This window comes from Lontra canadensis, unplaced genomic scaffold, assembly GCF_010015895.1.
Source record: "Lontra canadensis isolate GAN:19392208 unplaced genomic scaffold, GSC_riverotter_1.0 scaffold36, whole genome shotgun sequence".
In the NCBI taxonomy this organism is placed as follows: Eukaryota; Metazoa; Chordata; class Mammalia; order Carnivora; family Mustelidae; genus Lontra; species Lontra canadensis.
Window position 1 is genome coordinate 2,119,347 of NW_022631030.1, and position 23,362 is coordinate 2,142,708.

Genomic DNA, 23,362 nt, shown 5'->3' on the forward strand with positions numbered 1-23,362 from the left:
AGTGTCAAAGGCATCGTTCAATCCAAGGATTTCTTGTCTCCAAAGTCTCAGCCTTCCCGATCCTGCTATCCAGGCTGCGGCTCCCAGTGTGGGCCCAGGGATACCTTACCCCAAGCAAGGCCTGTGGCCTCTCTGGGACAGCCCCTGCAGAGCTCCTCTGCACCCTCTCCCTACCAGACTGGCCACGCCACCACCTTGCTTCCTTCCAGCTCCCTGCCCAGCCAAGGGGCCGTGAGGGCTGCCGTTTCAAAGCTAAGGAAACCAAGACCCAAGGTGCGAGGTGCTCAGTGCTGGAAATCGATCCCGGCCGGCACAGTCCGGGGGAGGCCTCAGCCTTGAGCCGCAGCTGCTGTCCCAGGGAATGTTATCAGTGGGTCCAGAGGGCAGGGGGAGGAGGAGGGGAGGGAGGATGGGACAAAGGCCTTGGGCTCAGAGCAGCCTTTGTTGTTCTCCCACCACCCCCTGCCCTGGGCTCAGCTCAGGGAGGCTCCTGGGTGAGCAGCACCTGGGACGGAGGGGCAAAGGCGCAGGTGCTGGGAAGGGGGCTGCGTAAACTCCACTGCGTGGCCCTCCCCGCGGAAGCCTCTGCCCGTAGGTCTTCTGTGACTTCACTCTAGACACCCCACCCCAATACTGAGTTGTTCCCGAGCCTTCTCAGTTTGCAGGGAGAGGGGGTGGGGGTGGGGAGGGATCTACAAGCCTCCTGTGAAGGGCTGAGATGGGCCCAGAGGCCCCTGGCTGGTGCTCTAATCTCCCTCCCCTATCGCCAGCCTCTCCCTGGGGAGTCAGGCTGCTTGAAAAAATGGGGTCTCCACAGGGCCTGAGCCCTTTTGGGCCACAGGGTAGCAGAGCAGGGCAGGCACCAGGGGACCCAGAGATTTCCCAACTCTCCCAGCAGGCCTGGCTGCATCTGGGCACCCTGCCTCAGGCCCTGGTCTAGACTGATCAGCAGGTGAACTTTGCCCAGCTCCCTGAGCCCTCCGCGCCCCCTGTCCGGGAGACAATATAAAACAGGCCAGAGCCCTCTTGTCTGTCTATTCAGCTCATCCCAGGAGGGAGCTGCTCCAGGTAATGCCCCCTGGGGAGGAGGAGGAGGGTGAGGGAGAGAGGAGAGAGGGATGGAGGGGGCACAGTAGCGTCCCTGCCTGCACCAGCCAGCACAGTCTGGAGAAAAGTTTGCTGGGGCCAAGGAAGCCGCAGGGCTGGGGGAGCAGCTCCCACCACCAGGAGCACGCTGGGGGAAACCGAGGCCCACGGAAGACAGGGCACTTGCCCAAATCTGCATCGGGTGTGGTGGCACAGCTGGGACTGGAACTGGCTCCAGATGCGCACGCTCTGCCCTCATTGTGCATGGTTAGGGCCGCAAGGAGCCTTAGAGCCCCATCCTACCCCAGACGGGAAAACTGAGACCTGGATGAGGGACAGGGATCTCCCCCAAGCCACCTAGCATGTCAGTGGCAGGAACCGGGCCAGAACCCAGGTGTCCCGACTCCTGGTCTGATGGGTTTTCTGCTCTCTCCCTTGGGGCCCACGCTCCCCCTCAGCCTGGCCCTGGAGGCCCTGGTGTCTGAAGGCCCTTTATCTCCCACATTAGCTGGCAGCAGGCCCTTTCTCCTCCTGGCTTGACCCAGCTCAGGATCTACTGTTGGGGCCACAGCACTTCCCCAGAGGAGAGGGGTGGCGGGGGTTAAGGTACTCCTCACAAGAAGCTTCCCTGCAGGAACAGAGACGCCATGCAGCCCCGGGTCCTCCTCGTCGCTGCCCTCCTGGTGCTCCTGGCCTCTGCCCGTAAGCAGCTTCGTGGGGACTGGGCTAGGGCTGGGGTGAGGGTGGCTGTCTGCCTGGAGGACCCTTGGGGATGGCTTGAGGATCCCGGGCCCTGGTGGGTGGCTGGGCAGAAGCCAAGGGCTCCCCAGAGGCCGATCCATCCCACTCAACCTTGCTGTCCCAGCAGGAGCTCTGGAGGCAGAGGACCCCTCCCTGCTGGACCTTATGCAGGGATACATGGAGCACGCCACCAAGACCGCCCAGGACACGCTGACCAGCGTGCAGGAGTCCCAGGTGGCCCAGCGGGCCAGGTATGCCCCCCGAGTGTCTATGCTCAGTACCAGCTCCTGCCCCAGACTCACAAGGGCCCTGGCAGTGGGGCTGTGGCTCTCCCCCATCCACCCAGCACCTGCACGACTCCAAGCCTCCGTGTTCCACTCTGTGAGACGGGGTCCCTCTCAGGGCTTCCTTGGGCTGCAGGGGGAGAGATGGGAGAGCCTCGACTGCCTCCTTCCTTTCTCCTCCCGGCCGCTCCTCCTGTCCGAGGGCCCTCCTTGATCCTTTATGGACCCTACAAGCCTCTGAGGAAGGCCGCATCAGCTCTTGTTGCCATCTCTTTACCAGTGGAGCTTGGCCTGGGAGCTTCTATCCAACCCAATTTCGGCTGTGTGTGTGTGTGTGTTTCTGCCTTGTGCAAAGCCCTGGGGCCCGGTGTGAGCAGAAGCCCCTCCTTCCCCTCCCATCCTGCCCTGCCTCTAGTCCTCCCCTCTCTCAGCTCCCTTCCCCACCCTCTCCCTTCACCGCCCACCCCCAAGCAGCCAGCATTTCCATTGCTGAGGCATCCAGATTCTTAGAAGCTGCGGAGTGGGTATTATATTTGCCATTTTGCAGATGAGACAACCGAGGATCAGAGATATCCATGACCTGCCCCCGATCACACAGCTAATTTACTCTCTGATGATTTTCCGAATGAGAGACTGCGTCCCTCTGCCCCACCCCACTCAGAGCCACCAGGTCATGCAACCCTAGTAGGCATCATTTGCTTAGAACAGACCAATAGCTGGGGCCTTACGCATCTCCCACTTGATCGCTCCTGTACAACTTGCCTCAGACCCGGGGGTGGCACCAAGGTCTGCCCCAACCTGGAAAAACAGGCTGGACTTGGGCTAGGTCCCATTGCGCCCTTCAGCATCTCTTCTGCCTGGAGTGACAGGTGAAAGGGTCCCTGCCTGAGGTCTCAGGGGTGCTGCTCGGTGAGGTTGAGAGGGTCGGGGGAGAGGCAGTGTTGATATGGTGGGGGCCCCACTGCCTTCAGATGAGCTCTCATGCCCGCCTCCATTGCTTCCCCTCACTGATTTAACCCCAGGGGCTGGATGACGGACAGTTTCTCTTCCTTGAAAGACTACTGGAGCACGTTTAAGGGCAAGTTCTCTGGGTTCTGGGATTCGGCTTCTGAGGTCCAGCCAACTCCAGCCTTGGAAACCTCTTGAGACCTCGACACCCCAAGTCTTCCAGCCCATCCTCCTTGCCAGCTCTTTGGACAGGCCCGAAAGTCACTTGAGAGTGACAGCATTCTCACCTCCTACCCCAGCCCAGACCTGGCCCAGCCCCAAGCTTGTTGTCCTCCCAATAAAGCTGGATGAGAAGCTGCCGTGAGTGGGACGTCCCATGCGTGCCATGTGTGTTGGGGTGGGCTCTTCTGCGCATGGGCACAGGGCTGAGTCCAACTCAGGTAGGTTGCCTGAGCTGACCTGTGGGACACATGCCCCTGGCCCTCTCAGCCAGACTTGAGAGGAGGAGGCTAATGGGGAGTGTTTGGAGGAAGATAAGACTAGACTCTGGTCTTGGCATCATCATTTTACATCAGCCTCAGTTTCTCATCTGTAAAGTGGGGGCAAAAATCTTTTTTAAGATTTTATTTATTTGTTTGACACACAGAGAGAGATCACAAGTAGGCAGAGAGGCAGGCAGAGGGGGAGGGGGAAGCAGGTTCCCTGCTGAGCAGAGAGCCCGATGTGGGAGGGTCAATCCCAGGACCCTGAGATCATGACCCGAGGTGAAGGCAGAGGCTTAACCCACCGAACTACCCAGGCGCCCCCGTTGCAGATTTCTTGAATGAATGAATGAATGAATGAATGAAATAAGACTGTGCACAACACCTGGTCATCGTTGTGGCTATAAGCTAAGCTGAATTCCCCCAGAGACCAGAATAGGAGTGAGGGAATCCAGTGTTCCAGAAGCTAAGAAGGAATTCAAAGTTACCCAACAGAGGCTGTTTCTCATGTGTCCCCACCACCCAACAGATGTTCACCTCAGGGAGTCTCAGAATCACAGAGTACTTCAGCAGGCCCTCGCTCTTCCAATGATAAAACTGAGGCTCAGAAAGGTGAAGGCCCTGGCCCAATGTCATGGAGTCTACAAATGACAGAGCCAGACCTCAAGCCCAGCTCAGCTGACACAGAGAAAACTTAGTTACTCAGCTGCTGGGTACCAGAGGGCTCCTCGACATATCCTGGTCGCATTGATTCATCCAAGCCCACTTGGAGACATCCGCTCTCTCTTGGGAAATCCACCTGGGCTTTTCTTCTGGCCCAGCTGGGCCAGGGATCCCAGTACCCACACCTGGAAAGGTTCTCACCCGATCTCGCCTTGACACCCATTGCAGCTCTGGATGGTTAGGAACTACAAAGCCCACTCCTTGATCCAAGAGTTGCTGAGACACACCGAAGATGGAGGAGGAGCAGGGGGTCAAAGGCCTTGTGGGGGGCTGGGAGGGAAAGCTCCATTAGTGCTCTGCCCAGGTCTCTGATCTGTGAAGCCATGTGCACACACACAGGGGGCACGTGGCCTGAGTGTGGAGAGTGCTGGCGGTGGATAGGGGTGTATGCTTGGGAATGTGTATGCCTGTGTGCACAGCCGTGTGAACTTGAGTGCCTGGCTGCAAGCTTTTAAAAAAAAAAACAAAAAACAAGACTTTGGATGGGTCTGGAAAGGGCAACCCAGCCCATCCTGCTCTTTGGCCTTGCTTGGCGAGGGACTTAAGCTTCAGCTTTCTCATCTGAGCTGTGGATGTGGTGGCTGTCTGCCCAGGATTTGGGGAAGAACACAGTGGGATGACGGATATGAATGCATCTTGGAAATACAAGAGGCTGATTCCCCATGAGAGGTGGGGATTATTGTTCTGACCAGGCTTGGAGCCCCGTGGCGGGGTGGGGTTGGTGTGGGGGGGGATGGCTGACAGACACAGCTGTGCAGGAAGAAACATCAGCCATTTCTGGAAAGGGCAGGACTGTGAGGAGTGCCATGTAACCCTTGTAAAAAAAGGAAAGGAAGCATCTGTTTCTTCATTTTTTAAATTTCTAAAGGAGGAAGGAGCAAAGGCCAAGCTCTTCATGTGAGCCTGTCCCCATCCTTCCAGCCCCAGCAGCTCCTGGAGGCCCACCCCAGCTGGCTATGAGTGGGAGGGCTGCCAGAGAGTCCTGGCCTTGTCTGGTGGGGGGGGGTTGGGGTGGACACACACAGTGGGGTGGGGGGCTGGCAGGGTGGAGGAAGCCCTGTTTCTTGCGGTCCTCAGAAGGGATGCAGTCCTTATCTGAGGCTCTTGCTGGGCACTTAGCATTGGATTGTCTGTCACCTGGCCTGGTCCTCCCTTATTCCTTTCTGTTTGGCGTCCTTGGGAAGGGGCCTCTGGTGCATTATCTCCCTCCTAACAGCCAGGCCCTCACAGGTCTGCAACCTTAAATGAAGGCCCTGAGGGGCCCAGGCTCCAACTGATGGGCTGCAAAATCGGCAAGGAATTTCCTGCCCTCCCCCCACACTCGGCCCAAAGGTCCTGCCCCCACCCCCTTCCTCCCATGGCCCGCACCTGCTCCCGTCCTCCCAAAAAAGAATTTACAGTTCTCGGAGCATATTTTATTGTTTAAAAATCGTAAGTGAAGACTCAAAACACACGCAGCCCAACACAGGCGTCCCACTTTGGAAGTTTATTCTAAGAACCCGATGCGCCGAAAAGGGGAGCCCCGGGAGGGGTTCCTCGGGTCCGGGGCGCATCACTGGGCGTTCAGCTTCTTGGCGGCCTCATCGACGGCAGCCAGCAGGCTGACCTTGAAGCTCTCCAGCACGGGCAGCAGGCCCTGGCGGAGGTCCTCGAGCGCGGGCTTGGCCTTCTCGCTGAGGGCGCTCAGGTGCTCGCTGGCCTTGGCGTGGTACTCGGCCAGGCTGGCGCTGCCGCCCTCCTTGAGCGCCTGCAGCCGGGAGGCCAGGCGCTCACGCAGCTGGTCGCTGTAGGGGGCCAGCTGCGCGCGCAGCGCGTCCACGTGGGTGCGCGCGCGGTCCCGCAGCTCCTCGCCCAGGGGGGTCAGCTTCTCCTGCCACTCCTGCAGCTTCTGGCGCGCGCCTTCGCGCAGCTCCGCGCCCAGCGGCGCCACCTTCTGGCGGTACAGCTCCACCTCCTCGTGCCACTTTTTCTGGAACTCGTCCAGGTAGGGCTGCACCTTCTGCTTCACCTCCTCCAGGTCCTTGCTCATCTCCTGCCGCAGCGCCTCCGTCTCCTTTTCCAGGTTATCCCAGAACTCCTGGGTGACCGGGCCGATCTGTTCGCGCAGCTTGGCCACCGTGCCGCTCAAGCTGTCCCAGTTGTCCAGGAGTTTCAGGCTGAGGAGTTGGGGAGGGGAGAGCGAGGGGCTCAGGGGTGGCCTCCCTGGCACCCGGGTCAGCCTGGCGCCCCGGCCTGGCTGCGGGGAGGCCCGAGCAGCACCTGTCCCCGATGGGCATCAACCCCGGGAGACCGAGCCTGGCCTGGCTTTCCCCACACCCCACCTCCCCCAGGCCAGCTGGGTGCCACGGTCCTCATGGACAGAGGAGCTAGCAGAGATGGAGCTGGGTTGGGTGCCCCGTCTTGTCTGTCCCCAAAGCTGGGCCTTAAGGACCTCATCTCTATACTTGGAGTCCCTCGCCCTCTCTGGAGACGGCCCTCCCTGTTGCTGGCCAGGAGCAGAGGAGGAAGTTAAGAATGGGAAGGGGCTTGTTGCCCTCCGAGCAGATGATGGGGCTGTGACTGCTGACCGGGCAGCACAGACCTGCCCCTTGCTAGGGTGCTATGGACCTTATTCTCCCTAAAATGAGTACTGAGATGCTGGTTATTTTGGGGATCCCATTCTGGGATCTATGGGGCCCAGGAAATAGCAAGTGGGGATTTGTCCAGTCTGGATACATCTTACCACAGACCTCTCTGCCTCACAGGACCAGCCACCCCTGACCCTGTCCCCCAGCCCCTCCCGGCCCTGGGTTGGGTCCGTACTTCAGCTGTTTTCCCAAGGCAGAGGCTTCAAACTGGGCCACATAGTCTCTGCCGCCGTCTTTGACTGCGTCCACATACACGGTGGCTAAATCCTTCACTCGATCCCAAGGTGACTGGGGTTCATCTTGCTGCCAGAAATGCCGAGCCTGGCTCCCTGGGGTGAGAGGGGAGACCCAGATCAGGCCAGCTCTGGACCGGGCTGGCTTAGAGAGGCTTCGAGGCAGAGGCAAGGGGATGAGTGAGAAACTCTGTTCCCGTGTCCAGGAGGGTGGCCCACAGGGGCTTAGGGAGAAGCCCCCCCACCCCCCCACCACCATGGTTGGCTTCCTAGGGTGGGGGGGCACCTACCTGTGAGGAAGAGCACGGCCAAGGTCAGCACCACCGCTTTCATCCTGAAGGGATGTGGGTGACCTAGAGGAGAAGAGGGTCCCAGCTGAGTGGGGCAGGCCTCTAGTGCGAAGAACCCAGGGCTCCCCCACCCATTTTACCAGGGCACAGGGTGGGAGAAGGTCTCAGTACCCAGAGCCCCCGCATGGGGCAGAGTCTGGGACCAGGACCCCAGATTGGATGCCCAGAGTAGGAGGCGGGGGAGCAGACAGCCACACTCACCTCCGAGGATTCCCCCGATCTCTGAGCTGCCCTCTCTCCCAGCCTATTTATGTCTCCAGGCAGGGGCTGGGCTGGGAGGCTGATAAGCCCAGCCCAGGCCTTGCTGCTGCTCACTGGTCCTGGCGATGTGGAACTTAGAGTTCAAGGATCAGCTCTGTCCCCGGGGCCGGACAAACAGAGTGGGCAAACAGGAAGCTGCAGGGGCTGCAGGGCCAGGGATCAAGGGTTCAGGTGGGGGCCAGAGGGGGTGGGAGCAGGCTTGTAGGCCCTCAGGGTCGGGGTCATCGGCACCCATCCCTTCTCCTGGGGGGATGTGTGCCCCCCATTGTTGGCTGTGCCAGTGCAGCCGGGAATGGGAGCAAGAGACACCAGCTGGCCAGGGGTGGCTGGAACTCCTCCCCCAGGAGATGTCCCCCCCCCCCACTGTCCCTTTGCATTCCAGGGAGATGACTCTGCCCCACCCTGTCCTTCCCTCCATGGGCAGCAGACACTCTCCCCGCCCCAACACCCTGCAGTCTCTTTTGTCCCAAAAGGTCAGCATATCTCTCTCCAGGCTCTCCCAGACTTCCCAAAGCCTTACCCTCACCTGGAGGGGACCCGTGGTGCCAAGGAGCGGGCTGGGCAGAGCAGAGAGGGTTTTGTGGCTCCCAGACTGAGATTTCGGGGACTTCGGACATTTCCAAACCAATTCTAGGAGACTAACATGGAGTGCCTGCTTTTGATTTTGTCGTGTAAAAATGTTACCCACCCCCCCAAACCCCACCCATCTCTACCACGACCAGCACTTCAAAAAAGAAAAGTTTTGGTTTTTTTTTTAACATCACAAAAGGGCCTCATGTCAGAACAAAGGGCAGTCACTTAAGCAAACCCCTACATCTTTGCACTGTTGCTGTTCACATGTGGGTGTGCGCCCTATAGTGGAGACCGGACTTCAGCAGTTCCCGGGACAGGCCTAAGGACCTCTGCCTAAGGAGAGCCACAGGAGACCTGGTACTCACTTCATTTTGCCTCCCACTTGTGAAATCCTGGAGGAGGCTCGGGGGCCAGTTAAGTCATCTCTCTGAGCCTCCGTTTCCTATCAGTAAAATGGAGACCAAAATGGTGGGGCTGTTGGAGGACTCAGGGAGTCCTGTAAATAAAGGCAAAGCGCCCTGTGCTCCCTTGCTCGATGGTGTTTGCAATGCCACTCTGCCAAAGGGGTCTCTTGGGAGGCTTGGCACCTCCAAGCCCAGCTCAGTGATGGGCTCTGAGTCGCAGAAGCTGTGGGGGCCCAAGCCGAGAGGCTCTGTGGGACCAACTACTCCGGCCTCTCCCCTCTCTGCCGTCTTACACATGAGGAAACTGGAGGGAGTGGACTGAATTTGCCCCAGGTCTCTGGTCTCTCAGCAAAGGAGAGGCAGGGCTGAACTTTGCACTCCTGTCTCTGGCTGTAGACCCAGGACAGAAATGTGCCCTTCACTGTCTACCCAGGAAACTCTCTGCTGTCAGCCAGGTCCCAGAGCTGCTGGGCCCCCGGCTTCTGCCACTGTAGTGGGTCTCCTTGTCCTTCACTGCAGATAAGAGGGCTTGGAGCAGGACAGCCTTAGGTTGGAATCCCAGCTCTGTCCCTTGTTAGCCGTGTGGCCCTGGGCGAGTCAGAGAACCTCTGCCCTCCTCAGTCCCTTATCTGCTGAATGAAGACAAGGATGGAACTCCCCATGCCTAGAGTCATGGCAGGGGTGTTGTATATGACAGGCAGACGAATGCCCCTTCCCCCCAGAGATGTTCAGGTCCTCATTCCCAGAACCTGAGACTGTCACTTGGCAAAAGGGACTTTGCAGATGCGATTATAAGGACCTGAAGATGGGTGGTTTTCCTGGATTATCCAGGTGGGCCCGATGTCAGCGCAAGGGTCTTTAAACTTATAAGACAGAGGTAGGAGGCACGGTGGGAGGAGATGAGGGGACAGCAGCTCAGGTCAGAGCTACAGGAGGCTGCAGGCCAGGGGGTGTGAGTGGCCTCCAGAAGCAGGACGAGGTAGATGCAGGTGACCCCCTGCTGTCTCCGGAAGAAAGGGTCAGCTGATGACCTCTGCTGACAGCAGGACTTCAGCTTCGAATGAGCAAGTATGACCGCTTGGGACTTTTGACCTCTAGAACTGTCCTGAGGTCATAAAGGTGTGTTGTTTCAAGCACTACATTTGGGTATATGTGGCCAAACCGGAAGGTAGCTGGCACTTAGTAACTCTTCTGTGTCCCCAAATTTCTGGCATTCTCTCCCTTCTCTCCCACTGAACACACCTGCACTGTGAGACCAGAGCTAAGACCTAGGCGTCTGGAAGCAGACGTGGCAAGGAGTCGCATTTTCTCTGTGTGGCCCTGACTTGCAGATGCTGGCATTCGGGACCTCTGTTCCTGGACCAGCCCAGCCGCAGAGGCCCATGGGGCCCTACAGAGAGGGAGCCAGTCTCCCTGAACAAGCTCCCTGGGCTGCCAGTTGGCCGGCCCAGCTTTCTGGCTGTGGTTCAAAGAGCTGCGGCGGGGCAGGGAGGTGGGGGGAAGGCTGGTCCTCTCCTGGGGCAGCCCATGGCTGTGTCGGGCCAAGAGATGCTCCTTTCTTTTGGGGGGTAGAGCTCACCCCAGCCAGCACACAGGGGATCTCAGCAGCTTTCTGGTTGGACTCCAAGCCACCTGCCATTTTTATACGTTGGTTTATTACTGAAATGATTATTATGGCTAAACCTAATTCCAACATTTGTGTAGCTCCTCAGTGACCAAAGCATTTCCACGATCCTCCCTGGAAGGCCTGGCAGCCAGATATGCTCGCTGTGACCTGGCAGTATGAGAAGGCGGCCTCTCAGAGCTGCCAAGAGCTGCCCGTGACCTCCAGGCATTAGTACTTGGTGCCATCGGGAACGGGAGTCAGGAGGCCTGGCTGGCCACCGGCAGTGGGGCCTCCGACGCCCCTAGCCCTGGTGGTCTGATCGGGGGCTTGTTGGTTTCCCAGCTCAGGGACCTCAGCGCCCCGGGCTAAGGAGTGCTGTTGCTAGCATCCTTACAAGCAGAAAGTTTTTCTTTTTCACCGTACCTGCTCACTAGTGTGTCTGTCTACTCTGTTATGTTTGCCTCAAACCAGCCCAAGCCCCTCATTACTAGGATTTTGGAGGGGAAGGAAGGTTTTGTGCATGTCAGAATTAACCCCGGGGGGCAGCCTGCAAGAGGCCTTGAGGGACCGTGGATTGCACTGTCTGCTTAGCAGAGGCCCACCAGTGTGGGCCCTTAGTCCCAACACCCTCTTTCCTTGATCTTGGGGTGCTCCAGAGCGACTGTTTCCGAAGAGGATCACCAAAGGCTCGGCCCTGTGCACCCCCCCGCCCCGCCCACTCCCGCCCAAACATGCTGGAGAGCTGCTCGCTGACCGCAGGAGTGGATTTTGCTCAGAATGATTAGCGACTCATTTCACAATTCCCATCCCCATGTCATACTGGTCAGTCTACACTTGCGAGGACTCTGTCCCCTGCTAGGCTTGGCACAAAACAGACACTCAACAAATATTTGCTCGATGAATGGCACTGCATGTGTGCAGGCCAGTAAAGGGGCATCTGAAGGAGCTGGTCTTGGGAGGAGACCCAGCGGTGACTAACTGTTGAGCCCTTGGCCTTGTACCACAGACCCCGCTCTGAACGTTTGAACGGAGACGGTGTACTGCTGCTCAGGATGGGAGACCTGGGGTAGGGATGGTTCAGATGGAGCAGGGGAGGGAGGGGCTCCCATCCCTGTATTCCCCTTTTGGCAATTTCGTCGCAGGTCCTGGTGACAGAGCCCCAGTAGGCCCCAGGGCAGGGCCCTGTAACCCGCCAAACACGATTCGCTCCTGCCCACCTGCTCAGGAGACCAAGAGCAGGCGACTACTCTGTGGCCAGCCAAAGCTGAAGTCTGCTGCCTTGGCGGGCACACCGGCCCCTGAATGTGGGCCTCCACGGTTGGGGTGGGGTGAGGGAGGACACAAAGTCACAAGGAAGGGGCAGGAAGGATCGGTGGGCATGGCTTCTACCTTCCAGAGCTCAGATCTCTGGCCGCACCCTCCTTCCTCTCGAAGCTCATCCCGCCTCTGGCCCAGAGGCGCCCCAGCTGATTTCATGGGGCTGCTGCTGCCGCAGAGGTGGTTACGGGATGTGGAAGGCGCCACGGTGTGTCGCCGCCCGCTTCTGGAGACGCTCACTCAAGCCTTCCCCGGGTGAGTACACACTCAGACGATTTCTGGGCGACCCCTTCTTAGAAGGCTCTTTCTGTTCTACACGGTCCCAGGGTGACCCTCTAGCTCATGATGGGTGCCCAAGCTTTTGTAAGTTCCCTCTTCCTACTCTTTCTACAAACCCAGGCAGTATTTCCAGCTTTAGTCATCTTTCTTCACAGAAGCACCTCAGTCAGCCCTCTCTCAGCCAGGCCTGGGACGGTGCTGGCAACTCCATCCCGCCCTCCGTGCAGTCCAGGTGTAAAAAAAGAGGAAAGTTATAGGAAGAGTCCCCTTTCTGTCCTAACACTGATTTGGCAATCCCATCACTGGGCTGACTGGGGTCAGCTCATCAAGGCCCCAGGTCTCTGAGGACCTCCTTCCACTCCTCTCAAGGAATCGGTCTTCCCTCCGACTCAGCACACTCCAAGGCTCCCTTCGAAGAGGGCAGAGTCCAAGCTGGGTGACTGGGGACACGGTGTGGGCCGAGTTCAGGCTTCTAGAGAATGCTCCTTGACAAGGAGGGGTGAGATAATGGATTGCTCAAAGCTGCACCTTATGCTGGGTGGACCTCCTCGGCCGCCAGCCTCCGGCCACCTGGATGCTTCTCCCAGCTAGACTCTGAACCACAAGGCAAATAATAGATCAACGTAAGATTATAATCAGGTTTTTATTTTCCCAACCCCCTACTGTCCAACCAAGATATTAAGTTGTAAGTTTTTAAGTTGCCCACCAGGAGGAAAAAAAAAAAAAAAGACTAAAAGTCTTCATGCCACAGTTTGGGTCTGGAGATCTTTTTAATCCATTTTTAGTTCAACATAAATGAGAAAGAAAAAAATACTTCTGACATTTTCAAAGAGCAGAAATAGGAAATTATATTCATATACATTCAACATATACGGCGCATATCGGTTACTACGATACAAAGCAATGATCTTTTACAAGTGTAGTTCGCAAGATGGCACGGTTTCTCGGCTCGCTGGCTCTCACCTGGGTGGTCGCTGGCGGAGGGCAACCTGTCTTCCATCAGCACAGTACCACGTAAGCAGGACAGGCTGAGCGCGGGAGCGAGGGGGCAGCGGGGCGGGGGTGGGGGGCCTGGGAGCTGGAACAAGCCCAGAGAAGTCACACGGTAGCTGTTCGGGCCTTCCGGGTCGCCTCTTCTGGTGAGGAATTGGAGGCCTCACCAAGCGGAGGGGAGATTGGGGACCATGGAAACACGGGGCAGATCCCAAGAAAGGCTCTCACATTGCAGAAATCCACTCGCGGGATCTCAGGTCCAGGAGCTGAGCTGCCAGTATCCGTGAGAAGGACAAGCTGCATGGGAATCCTGTTGGCAACACCAGGACGGCCATGCTGGACACCCGCTTTCTTCTGTGCAAATTCAGGAGGAAAGACTAGGAGCAGACTGGGGACCCTTCACTCTGCTTTCCCAGGAAAAAGGATCAAGAGTCAGAATATTGAACATCTCCTTCCTGCCTTGAAGATTGGAAGGAGAGGGGCCAGACGCTCTGTCAGCCCCCAGCCGGCAGAGAAGACTTTGGTTTCTAACGGTGAAGAAACACAAAGAGAGCGGCTAACGGTTGTGTTGCGTGTGCACTGCTTCCCCAGGGCGGGGGAAGGGGACCACTACACCTGTCACGGGCACAGGTTAAGAGCTGCTCACGAGTACAACGTCTACATAAAATACTTGGAACAAAAGGTGCAAGTCACAATTCAAATAGAACAGAATCTGGTTAAACATTTCTCTTTTAAACAAAAATTCCTTTTGTTTTTATTTATTAATAATAATAACAATAATAATAACAATAATATCAACATTTACCCAAAACAATTCCTACATGATCAAGAATTAAAATAGGGGCGGAGGATGCCCAGGGAGGAGGAGAAGGTTAGGAGGGAGGCAGGGCCCAAGACAACCTCCTGTTCTTCTTGCCTGTGTCAAAGAGGCTGACAGGGAAAAGCATGTGCGTGTGTGTGTGTGTGTCTGAAGAATCACCCCATGTATATAGCACATGATAAAATGAGAATGACAGGTGACAAGCATCGTGTACCACTGCTGAGTGTTCAGTCTGTGGGTAGGACGAGCAGGATGATAAAGGCAACCAACCTTCCAGGTTGTCAGAGGGGAGCTGAGTTACACACCAAAGAGAAGGCTTCCACTGAGACATTGTGACTGGTGACTGCCCAAGGCCAGGCCACCCGCGGCCTCCATACTAATGGTCTGATGTGACTTTGGCCAGGCCAGACACGTTTTTCATGGGATCCCAGTGGTAAAGACCTTCCCAGCTCCCAGGCTTGGGGGTTCGTTTTGTTTTTTGTTCTCTTTCTGGTTTCCAAGCGCCAGGGGTTGTCACCCCTTCCTCTCTCCCTTTCCCTAACCACTAAGGTCCCAGAGTTGTTATGGGTTAGTATTTTCCTCTGTGGATCAGCAAAGGGAAGGAATGGAGGCTGCTGGGATTGGGGGGAGGCGGGGGAGGGGCGTGGCTCTGGGTCTCCTGGCCTCTGTAGTTTTAACTGCTTTGTTCCTCTGTCTCAACAAAGAAAAGAAAGGAAAAAAAAAAAGAAAAGAAAAAGGAAAGGAAAGAAAAAGAGAGGGAGAAATAAAGAGAGAAAATCACCTCCAGAAGAACACATACAAAAAAAAAAAAAAAAAAAAAAAAAAAAGCTCAAACCAAAACCAAACCAAACCACCAACTCAAATATACCAAATACGCTTTCACAAAAGGTGGCAAACACGGATATCCTGTTTATTTCCTTGGTGACTTGGTCATACAAGTGAACATGGCAAAACCCCCTCAGAACCCAAAAGAACCTCACACTGATGAACCAGTGTGAGGAAAGGAGCCACGACATTCTGGGTGGACAGAAACACAATGGCAATTTGGCGCAATGCTGCTAGATACTGTCGGTGTAAAGTCGACCTTCCCATCCCCGAGCTGTACACACACCTGCAACGGAGCAGACACAGGGGAGGTTCAGGGTACAGCCAGAGGCTCAGACGTTCACACGAAAACGTTCCCAGCGTGCACCTCGCCCCCCTGACCTCAGGAATTTGAGAGGGTTGCCGCACTGAGGCCCGAGGGTGGGTTTGCCAGACGGCCTTCCACTCATGGGCTTCTGTCAGAGTTTTCAAAGACAGAAGCCATGCTACCTACTGTGTGTTTAAGCGTGACACGAGCCGAGCCAGTCAGTGTACCTGTTTCCTACCACTGGCCTCTGCTCGCCTAGTTCCCCCGTCTGGAATGGCCTTCCACATGCTGCATGGCCTTGGAAACTATGGCCAGACGAATTTTCTTGCGGGGTTTCCTGCTTGGGGACTGAGGTCAAGGACCGTCTTCTCCTTACTACCGTGGCCAGAGGTCCCCTGTCCTCCGAAGCCCTAGCTCACTTACTGATTCTATGTTTCTATGGTGCCCACAACACATGTCTTCGCCCTGTAATTAAACCAAAGGACTGCAGCCAGCATGCGCTCCTTATGTGCCCTACCCACTCCCCAGAACATCCGCACAGCTTCGTCTGACAGAACAGGAAGAAGCGAAGACCAAGGGGGTGGGGGGCGTGGCGCCGTCAAGTTCACGGGCTGCCACACACAGAAGGAAGCCCTGGAAAGACCAGGAGCTGGCACTGGGCCCGAGGCTGGGTCGGGCCCTGGGAGGCGATACTCACTCTCCGTTTCCTGTTACACGCCTGCCTGTTCCATGCTGAAGGAGACCTCCGGGTGCTTGTAGCTGAGCAGAATGTCTGTAATGCATGTGGATGGGTAGCAAGAGGAGTTTAGATGCTGGCTGCCATCAGTCAAGTCGGGGTGCTCATGACCCATTAGATTCTCCCTGCATTCTGCAACACCAGAAAGAACATGTGAGATTTGCAGCTGGGGGGTTGGGGTGGGAGGTGGGCAAGGGGGGTAAAGGAGGACGAGAAATTGGAGCCCCCTGGAACTGGACCCCCGGGCCTGCATTCTAGCTCACAGCAGGCCCTCTGCGTGCTCAGCAGCTGCGGGCTGGGCCAGGATTCTTCCCAGACTCTCCGAGGGTTCCACTTTACCCTGTTCTTTTATAACTCCCACTTCCGCTATCAACCACTGCAGTGTGGAAGCAGACAGAACTGGTCCTGCAGTTCTGCAGGCCTGCAAGGTCCCTTCAAGATTTACCTCTCGAAGGGACCGGGCCGTTTTCCTGCTAGCCGGCTCCAAGCGATGTTCTACACACTTTATCCTCACTAAGCCGATTAACGCTCACCCACCAGCTAGGATCTAGGCTCTATGGTTCCTGCCACTTTAGGAGGGAGGACCCTGGGGGCTCAGAAAGGTCAAGTGCCTTGTCTGTGGAGCCTGTAAAGGGCAAAGTCAGGATTTCTTGCAGACCTGTCCATTCCAAAAAGCCTATGCTTTGTATCCATAGGGATAGCCTCCCGTTACTGGTGCCAAGGGGAGGGAGACAATCCTTTACAACACAATGGCTTCTAATCAAACTAGAAAAATAGTTACTGAAGCAGTATCTGATCGAAGCATTACAAAGACAGATGTGCAACCCCTGCACTCAACTACAAAATACACTCCTTTGTGCGCTCATTCTCGACGGAGAGAAGTATGAAGGCTTTGGGTTCAGACCCCGTGGGGAAGCCGAGGCTTCCCATCTTCCCGTGGACCCTTTACACAGAAGAGGAGAAGAGGTACCAGTGAAGAGTGGGGAGGGGTGCCTCATGCAGAAGGCCCCTTACCCTCATTGTCCCCATCTTGAAACTGCTGGCTTCCCATGAGCGAGGACTGACTGAGAACCGCATCTGACATCCGGGCAGAACTGAGCGCTTTCCCAGCCACGAGACTCATTCCCGGCAAGGTATCTAGCTGCACCTGCAGAAAACAATTAGGAAAAGAAGTTAGGATACTAGAGTGTGCCACTCCCGGGTGACCCTCAGAGCTAGCGGTTCCCTCAAATGGAGCACAAAGGGCAGCCTCGGGCCCCCCTCCCAAGTTGGACCACCTAGACTCCCTCCACGGTGCCTTCCAAATGGGAAGGCTGCAGGGGTGACAGCGCGGGAAGCTGCCTCACCTTCCCCTGTGGGGTGGGCGTGGGTGGGGGAGGGCACGGCAAACCTCAGCTGGTGGCCACAAGCCCGTGGCAGCGATACGGCGTGCCCAAACCAGGTGCTGACCCATCCCCAGCACCCCAAGGGCTTGGTCTTAGGACAGCGCTCCACACCCGCCCTGTCCAGCATGGAGCCACCAGTCCCAAGTGGCTACTAAGCATGGAAGTGTGTGATTACTGTGACTGAGGAACTCAATTTCCATATTTCATTTTAAATATTTGTATAAGTATTTGACGGCCACATGTGTGCTACTGTATTAGACCGTGCTGCCCTAGGGAAGCAAAGTCTTCCTGAGCCGGATTAGCTCCCTTTATCTGAGTAAGTTCAGCAGAGCTGTCAGGAAACTAACCAAGAGCCTAGGGGTTCATCTGCTTGAGCTGGAGCTTGGACAGTTTGGGGACAAGTTCAAGAACTCTGCCTGGAAGGAACAGAGAGCAACTACTCGATTCCTCAGGCTAAAGTTGGGAGCACAGACTCAACTGGTCTGCGAGGCTCATTCAAAGCCAAGCTTGCACAGTTTCCAGAGGTGCTGGACTCTGGTTGAGCAAAATGGAAGGGCAGATGTGACCCCACATTCCCAAGTTCTGTTGTCAAGGTCGGGACTGATAGGGTCCTACTTCTGAGAAGCAGCGGGGGGCCAACATACATAAGCATCATCACTGTTCTGGATCGTGTGGTGTCTCTGGAGGGTCCGGGGCCTCTGGTGCTCGCTGACAGAGGGGCGAGTTGGGTACCCAAGTCCATTGTGATCCGGTAGCTCCATTGCTTGTCCTGGAGAACTTCTATCCATGCAGTTCCCTATGACAGACTCTGAGGAGACAGAGCAAAACAGGGTCAGCAGAGCTCGGCTTTCTCCCAACATTGTCAACTCCCATCAAAGAAATGTCTGGCCAGAGGCAATGAGCAATGGTGAGGCCCCCGTGGGCATGGTCCGCTAATCCTCGGCTGGCTAGTGATGGTGCTCACAGATATACACGCCTCTTAACGGAGGGCTATAAACCCTCCCAAGAAAAATTCCATACAATGGCGGTTGGCTGGATCACTCCGAACCTTTTCTTTTTTCTTCATTCCTCTGTTGCCTTGACAGTGCTGTTTCCCAAACCCACATGCACACAAGAATCTTTCTTGGAGCTTTCAGGAACCTCTACCCCGGAGAACGGCCTCTGTTCTGTGGACGGACGCCTTCTCTCTCCTTCCCTGGTTTCCATCCACCTCAGAGCACCGGCAGGGGCCCCTCTTCTACGGTGTGAACTGCCGTCCCCAGCTGCTTCTGGCTCCTCCGCAGTTAATAATTCTACCTTGCCCTCCTCTCTCTCCTCACACTTACTTTGGTAATATCACCTATTTTCATGGCTTCAACTACATTGCTCTGGGTAAAAAATGACTGAAATGACATTTTAATAAAGCTCTAGATCTCTAATTCCAACTATTTACTCCATATCTTCCCCCAGAGAGCCAGGCGACATCTAACACTTAAAACGGGCCCAGCTCCAAACTCATCAACACCTCCCACCCCGGGTCCTCTTTTAGACGTTTAATCTTGTTTTGGTACCTGTTTTCCTAACCTTCCAGATGTGAGCTCATGGGGTCCCCTGTTGACTCCTTACCCCCCGGTTCCACATCACCTCAAGCCTATAGAATCTACTGCTGCCATGTTGGTCACTTGAGCCCCCCTCCTTTCCAGACTCACTGCTTCCTCCTCTTGGCTGAATTACTGACCAGCCCTCCTCACCATCCCTGGATCACCACTCTACAAAGGTTCACCTTTTCCCAGGTTAGCCCAAACAGCTCGTTTTCGCAATGCTGTCCCAGCCCACTTTCCAGCGAGTACCTCGCATTGCCCTCCCCCATGTGCTGGCTTCTAGTCAAACGGGAGCACCGTAAGTCTTCTCCAACCACTCACGATTCCATGCAAGTAGCCTCCCTGTGCCCTCTCCCTGGAAATGCGCGCTTCTCCTTCCATTTCAGCCGATCCAAATCAACTTATCCTCCTGGGTCAATCTCAAATGTTAACATCTTGATGAAACTTTCCCTTTCAAACAGAAAAAGATCCTTGCTTCCTTTAAGTGTCAGAAAACTTTATAAAACGTTATTATGCTAACATTATTCCTGACACCATGTTCAATTGTGTATTTGCGTTAGCTGTTCATATTAACCTGTATTTCTCTGAGAACAAGAACTGTATCTCATGCATGTCTGTGAGACTTCAGTAGTGTTCCAGAACAGTGTCCTACACCCAGTAGGTACGCAATCCTTAGCTCTTTAATAGATTTTAATAAGTGCTATCCTAATATGGGTTAGTATCGTCAGAGTCATGTACACTATGGACTGGATTTTGGAGAGAAGAGTTCGAGAGGACTGAGTATTTCCTCTTGACCAAGAGTGGTCAAGAAGAACACCAGGACTACACCCAAGTTGACGGGATCCTCCTGGTAGCACTTTTGGCTCCGGTCCTTAAGAGCCTGGCACTTGAACATATAGTTTTGTGCTTGATTTTTTTCAGTCGAAGCTCCTTGGCCACCTCTTGCCTTATCTTCTGATTAACTCTACCTTGGCAAGACCAGGTTTTTAAAAAGTTGTCAGTAGAAGACATGGCCCTCATGCAAATCGTGCCACTCCAAAGATCTGTTTGAATAACCAAAGTAAAATATACTGCGTTGAGTGCTGGGTAAGGGTTTTAGGCCTCCATATTCAAAAGGTCTCCTACAACAATCCAGGCTAGGCCTGGTTCAGAGGCTGAGGTAGGATCGCAAGGAGGGGAACCAACTGACAAGCCATGGCCAGTAACACAGCATATTCTGGAGAAAAAGGAGAGGAGGGAGGCTTCCCAATGGCCAAACGTGAAGTCAAGTGAGAAATCTTTTTGGAAGTTCTCTGAGCCTTTGCCAAAGAAAGTTAAGAAGCCAATTCTTTTGCTACTGAACGCTGAAAGCCAGAAGAGAGGGGAAGAGGAGAGAGCGCCTCTGCCGGGCCTTACTGCATGGGCCAGTCCTCACCTTGGCCACGCCACCAGAATCCTTTTGGCAGGCACAGCTCTTACGCTCACCCCAGGACTAAGGAAAGTCACAGGCAGGAAGTGGTGCGGCCCAGGTCTGTGGTCGGCTTTGCCAGGAAGCGACACCAACAGCGGCGGCTTGCTTTCTCGAGGTATTTCTTCATGCCTATCTTCCTTCTCTGACCGCTCACACCATCCACTCACTTCCCTGGGGTTCTTTCCCGCTGGCTGCAGAGCTCATCCACGGCACCCCAGCTCCGTCCAAGACACGCGCGCCCCCCCGTTGAAAGACTGCCTCGAACGTGAGGCAACAGCAAAGCTAACAAAATGTACACGTTCTAGATCTTGAGAGTGAGCTCCTTCCCACCTCTTTGAGAGTTTATAGTCTCCTTTCCCTCTCTTTTTTTGAGCTTATTTTTATTCCTGAGACTGGGGTTTCTCCAAACCCAAACACTCGCCCTTGTCTGGGCCCTGCTGCTGGGAAGGCCACGCTCTTCCTGGCCCTCGTGTCCAGGGCCAGCACGCCTGACAAGGGTCACCACGGCGGGGAACTGTGCAGCGAACCTTGCTGACTCCCTCGTCTAGAGCTCAGGGGCACAAGCTTTGGGGTCAGGGAGGTGTGGGCTTGAATCCTGGCTTTGCTAGGACTCCTGAGGAGGGGGGCGTGACGCAAGCCCCCTGAGACTTCCCTGGGTCTCGTTCCATGGGTCCCCACAAGCTCGGTGCACTGGGGGAGCTCAGCCAAGCCTGGGGTACTTACGTACTTATGTACTCATTCCGGATGTGCTGGTTCTGAGGGCACAAGGTGTACCGGCCCAGCGGACAAACACAGACAAAGAAACCCTACTTCCAGAATTGTGGAGACAATTCACTCATGTGTATGGGAACAAAGGAGTCATTGACACTTTAACTTCTGGAGATTGGTTCAGGAGGTGGGTTGACTCTCCTCCGGTTGAGGAGAGACAGATGTAAGTTAAAAACCAGATGAAAACATGGCAGACCAAAGAGCCCGCAAGGCCGGCATCTGCGGCTGGGCAGATGGGTGCGCGGGGCAGAGCGGGAGGCGAGGAGGCACGACCCTGGAATCGGAACACTCGAAGTCGGGGTCCGGCTCTGTCCCCAGCGGTGACTAAGCGATTTCCCTATCTGAAAAACGAGGGCTGTTGGCGCGTTCCAAAGACAACACAGGTGAAAAGCTCTTGAATGAACTGGGAGGGATTATACGAGTCAAGTGTCCTTTTTAAGAAGAATGCTGAGTCCTGAGTCCCCAGTCCTTTGTGACACTCCACAGAGACCTGTGGGCCTGTGGGAGGGGTGTGTGTACTTGGGCAGGACAGGGGACTAACCTACTGACCGAGGGACAGGAAATCCGGGCTCCAGTCTGGGGTCCCTTATGGCTCAAGAGCAGCTGAAGGAAAAGTCAGGCTCACCGAAGGCGACAGAAATAACAGGGGAAAGAGGACCCTCCGGGAGCAGCGTCCTCGGGTACTGACCAAAGTCAAGCAGGGCGCGTGCGGGGGGGGCCACGCGATCACCCAGGGGGCACATACACGGAGGCCCCGTGCGCACCGCCCCCCTGCCCCGGGGGACTCCGGGGGCAGCTTGCACAACTCTCTGTTGAATCTGTCAATGTTGACTCGCCCTTACTCATTTACTGGGCTCTAAGAGAAAAGGAGAGCAGAAATGCAATGTGTGCCTGTTCCTCTCAAAGGTTCTGGGGGTGAACCCTCCTAGCCTGTCATGGTTTCACCCCTCTGTGAGGCCCGAGTCCACAAATATTGCTGCAGCTGGCAAAGCTCGGCGGCAGGGAGGGGAGGACGATGTGGTTTTGTCAGTTCAGCTGTGATCTCGCTGTGTAAACTGATTATGCTATTGTACTTATTTGTTTAGAGAGTAAAAAAAATCAAGTGCACTTAACAGCACAGAAGGGAGATAAACCTTCTTCCTCACTCTGGAGTGGCAGACAAGGGACATCACAGGCGGCATGGGGCATGGACAGTGCTGGAAGCTCGCCACGCTCGAGACAGGCCTCTGGCATGTGTGTGTTCGGCGCCCCGGCAGGGCCTGGTCCCGAACTGATTGGTAGCAAGCGGCCACGAAAGGAAATAGGAGTATAGCAGATGATCACCCCTGACCCCTGCTCATCTAGCCTTGCGAAATTTCAGCAACTCTCGCTCGCTCTATTCCGTTATACCTCTTACAGCGTTCATTCTGCAGTGCTTGGGGCTGATGCCGTTTCTGAGCTTGTCTTCCTTCCGCCAGCAGGGTGTAAGCTCCCCGAAGACAGGTTCTTTATCTTTCCATCCCTGCACTCGCCACAGCTCCTACAAGACCATCTTGTGAAACCTAGCCATTCAGTAAACTGCTGAATTTGCTGTCATGGGAATCACGGAGGAAGGGTCTTGGGACTCGTATGTCACTACACAGAGATGGAAGGGTCATTCAAGGACAGCAGGCATTCCTTTCTGTCCAAAGAGGTAAACAAGTACGAGCCTCCCCCGCTGGCCTGCAGGGGTGTGTGTGTGTGTGTGTGTGTGTGTGTGTGTGGCGGGGGTGGGGGGCGATAGCATTAGAACCTTTGTTGGCAGAAGCGACAGCCAATTATCGGTGTTCTTCGGTAAGGTAACACTACGAGCTCTCAAGTTTTTAAAAGAATAGAATCATGTCAGGTTAAAGCAGGAAAAGATGGTGGAGCCACGGTTTCTACTGGAAAAAGGATTGTTAACATCCATACACACACACACACACACACACACACACACACACACAGAAAGGAGTAACCTAGCTGAGAGCTGCGGGCGTGGAACAGAAGTACTGCAGACATGAATTCCATCCTTCTTCTCTTAGGGGGCATTTAGCTTAATGCTCCTCGTTACACAGAGGAGGAAAGGGAGGAGAGGCGATGTGCCAGGCCCTCAGTCTCAGAGGAAGCTCGTGTTGTCTAAGGTAAGGACAATGGGGACAGCTCAGAGTAAGACGCCATTTTAAACACACAGATGTCCATGGCTGCAGGTGACCAGAACCCTTGAGCAGCACGGGGCCCTCCAAGGCCAGTCGTTTCCCTCTTGCATTATCTCACTACACCAGGTTATAAAATCACAGTCATCAACCTGCAGCTTTATTCATTACAGACAATTGTAGCTGTGGCTTCAAGAGTCACAGAATAGGAACAGATGTTAGAAAGAGACAAGATGGACAGTATTCAAGCAAGAAAATGCCTCCTTTGTAGCTCAGTTAAAGAGGAAGTTAAAACTGAGGGTTGCTGGGGAATTAGGTCCCATGGAACGGAGCAGGACAGAAAGCTTTGCGCTGAGTCGGTTTATGAAGAAGACTCGGTGCTTTCTGGTTGTGCTTAGTAATGCATGGATAGGGAGGGACGTGGGCTTCCC

General features: G+C 55.3%; 3 protein-coding genes across 10 annotated transcripts in view; 1 reads left to right on the top strand and 2 right to left on the bottom strand.

Annotated features, from left to right (window-relative positions):
- The first annotated feature begins 1,003 nt into the window (after positions 1-1,003).
- Positions 1,004-3,423, top strand: APOC3 (apolipoprotein C3). The gene is made up of 4 exons (XM_032868557.1): positions 1,004-1,068; positions 1,721-1,788; positions 1,955-2,078; positions 3,134-3,423. Exons 2-4 carry the CDS (start codon positions 1,734-1,736, stop codon positions 3,255-3,257), a joined length of 303 nt encoding a protein of 100 aa, XP_032724448.1. The 5' UTR covers positions 1,004-1,068; positions 1,721-1,733; the 3' UTR covers positions 3,258-3,423.
- Positions 3,424-4,379: 956 nt separating this feature from the next.
- The window catches only part of SIK3 (SIK family kinase 3), a 251,897-nt gene continuing 232,914 nt past the window's right edge, over positions 4,380-23,362 (bottom strand). For 6 of the 8 annotated variants that reach the window (XM_032868562.1, XM_032868561.1, XM_032868565.1 and 3 more), the window contains 4 exons: positions 17,625-17,788; positions 16,610-16,742; positions 15,557-15,727; positions 14,615-14,838 (listed from right to left, as the gene is read on the bottom strand). In XM_032868562.1, the coding sequence (XP_032724453.1) occupies positions 15,570-15,727; positions 16,610-16,742; positions 17,625-17,788 (455 nt within the window). In that variant the 3' untranslated portion in view covers positions 14,615-14,838; positions 15,557-15,569. Of the gene's footprint in view, positions 4,390-9,150; positions 9,157-14,614; positions 14,839-15,286; positions 15,297-15,556; positions 15,728-16,609; positions 16,743-17,624; positions 17,789-23,362 lie in introns of those variants that run through there. The other 2 variants (XM_032868560.1, XM_032868559.1) reach the window with 2 other exon arrangements.
- On the bottom strand, positions 5,665-7,798 carry APOA1 (apolipoprotein A1). Its single transcript, XM_032868567.1, has 4 exons — positions 7,676-7,798; positions 7,415-7,477; positions 7,067-7,220; positions 5,665-6,420 (listed from the first exon to the last, which is right to left on the bottom strand). The coding sequence occupies exons 2-4, from the start codon at positions 7,455-7,457 to the stop codon at positions 5,817-5,819; spliced, it is 801 nt and encodes a 266-aa protein (XP_032724458.1). The 5' UTR covers positions 7,458-7,477; positions 7,676-7,798; the 3' UTR covers positions 5,665-5,816.

Excerpts from the sequence above, each read along its gene's own strand:
- APOA1 (XM_032868567.1), bottom strand. The coding sequence starts at position 7,457 with ATGAAAGCGGTGGTGCTGACCTTGGCCGTGCTCTTCCTCACAG. Across the intron at positions 7,221-7,414 it reads GGCCGTGCTCTTCCTCACAG|GGAGCCAGGCTCGGCATTTC; the intron begins GTAGGTGCCCCC and ends CTCTCACCCCAG. Across the intron at positions 6,421-7,066 it reads GCCTTGGGAAAACAGCTGAA|CCTGAAACTCCTGGACAACT; the intron begins GTACGGACCCAA and ends CCAACTCCTCAG.
- APOC3 (XM_032868557.1), top strand. The coding sequence starts at position 1,734 with ATGCAGCCCCGGGTCCTCCTCGTCGCTGCCCTCCTGGTGCTCCTGGCC. Across the intron at positions 1,789-1,954 it reads GGTGCTCCTGGCCTCTGCCC|GAGCTCTGGAGGCAGAGGAC; the intron begins GTAAGCAGCTTC and ends CTGTCCCAGCAG. Across the intron at positions 2,079-3,133 it reads CAGGTGGCCCAGCGGGCCAG|GGGCTGGATGACGGACAGTT; the intron begins GTATGCCCCCCG and ends ATTTAACCCCAG.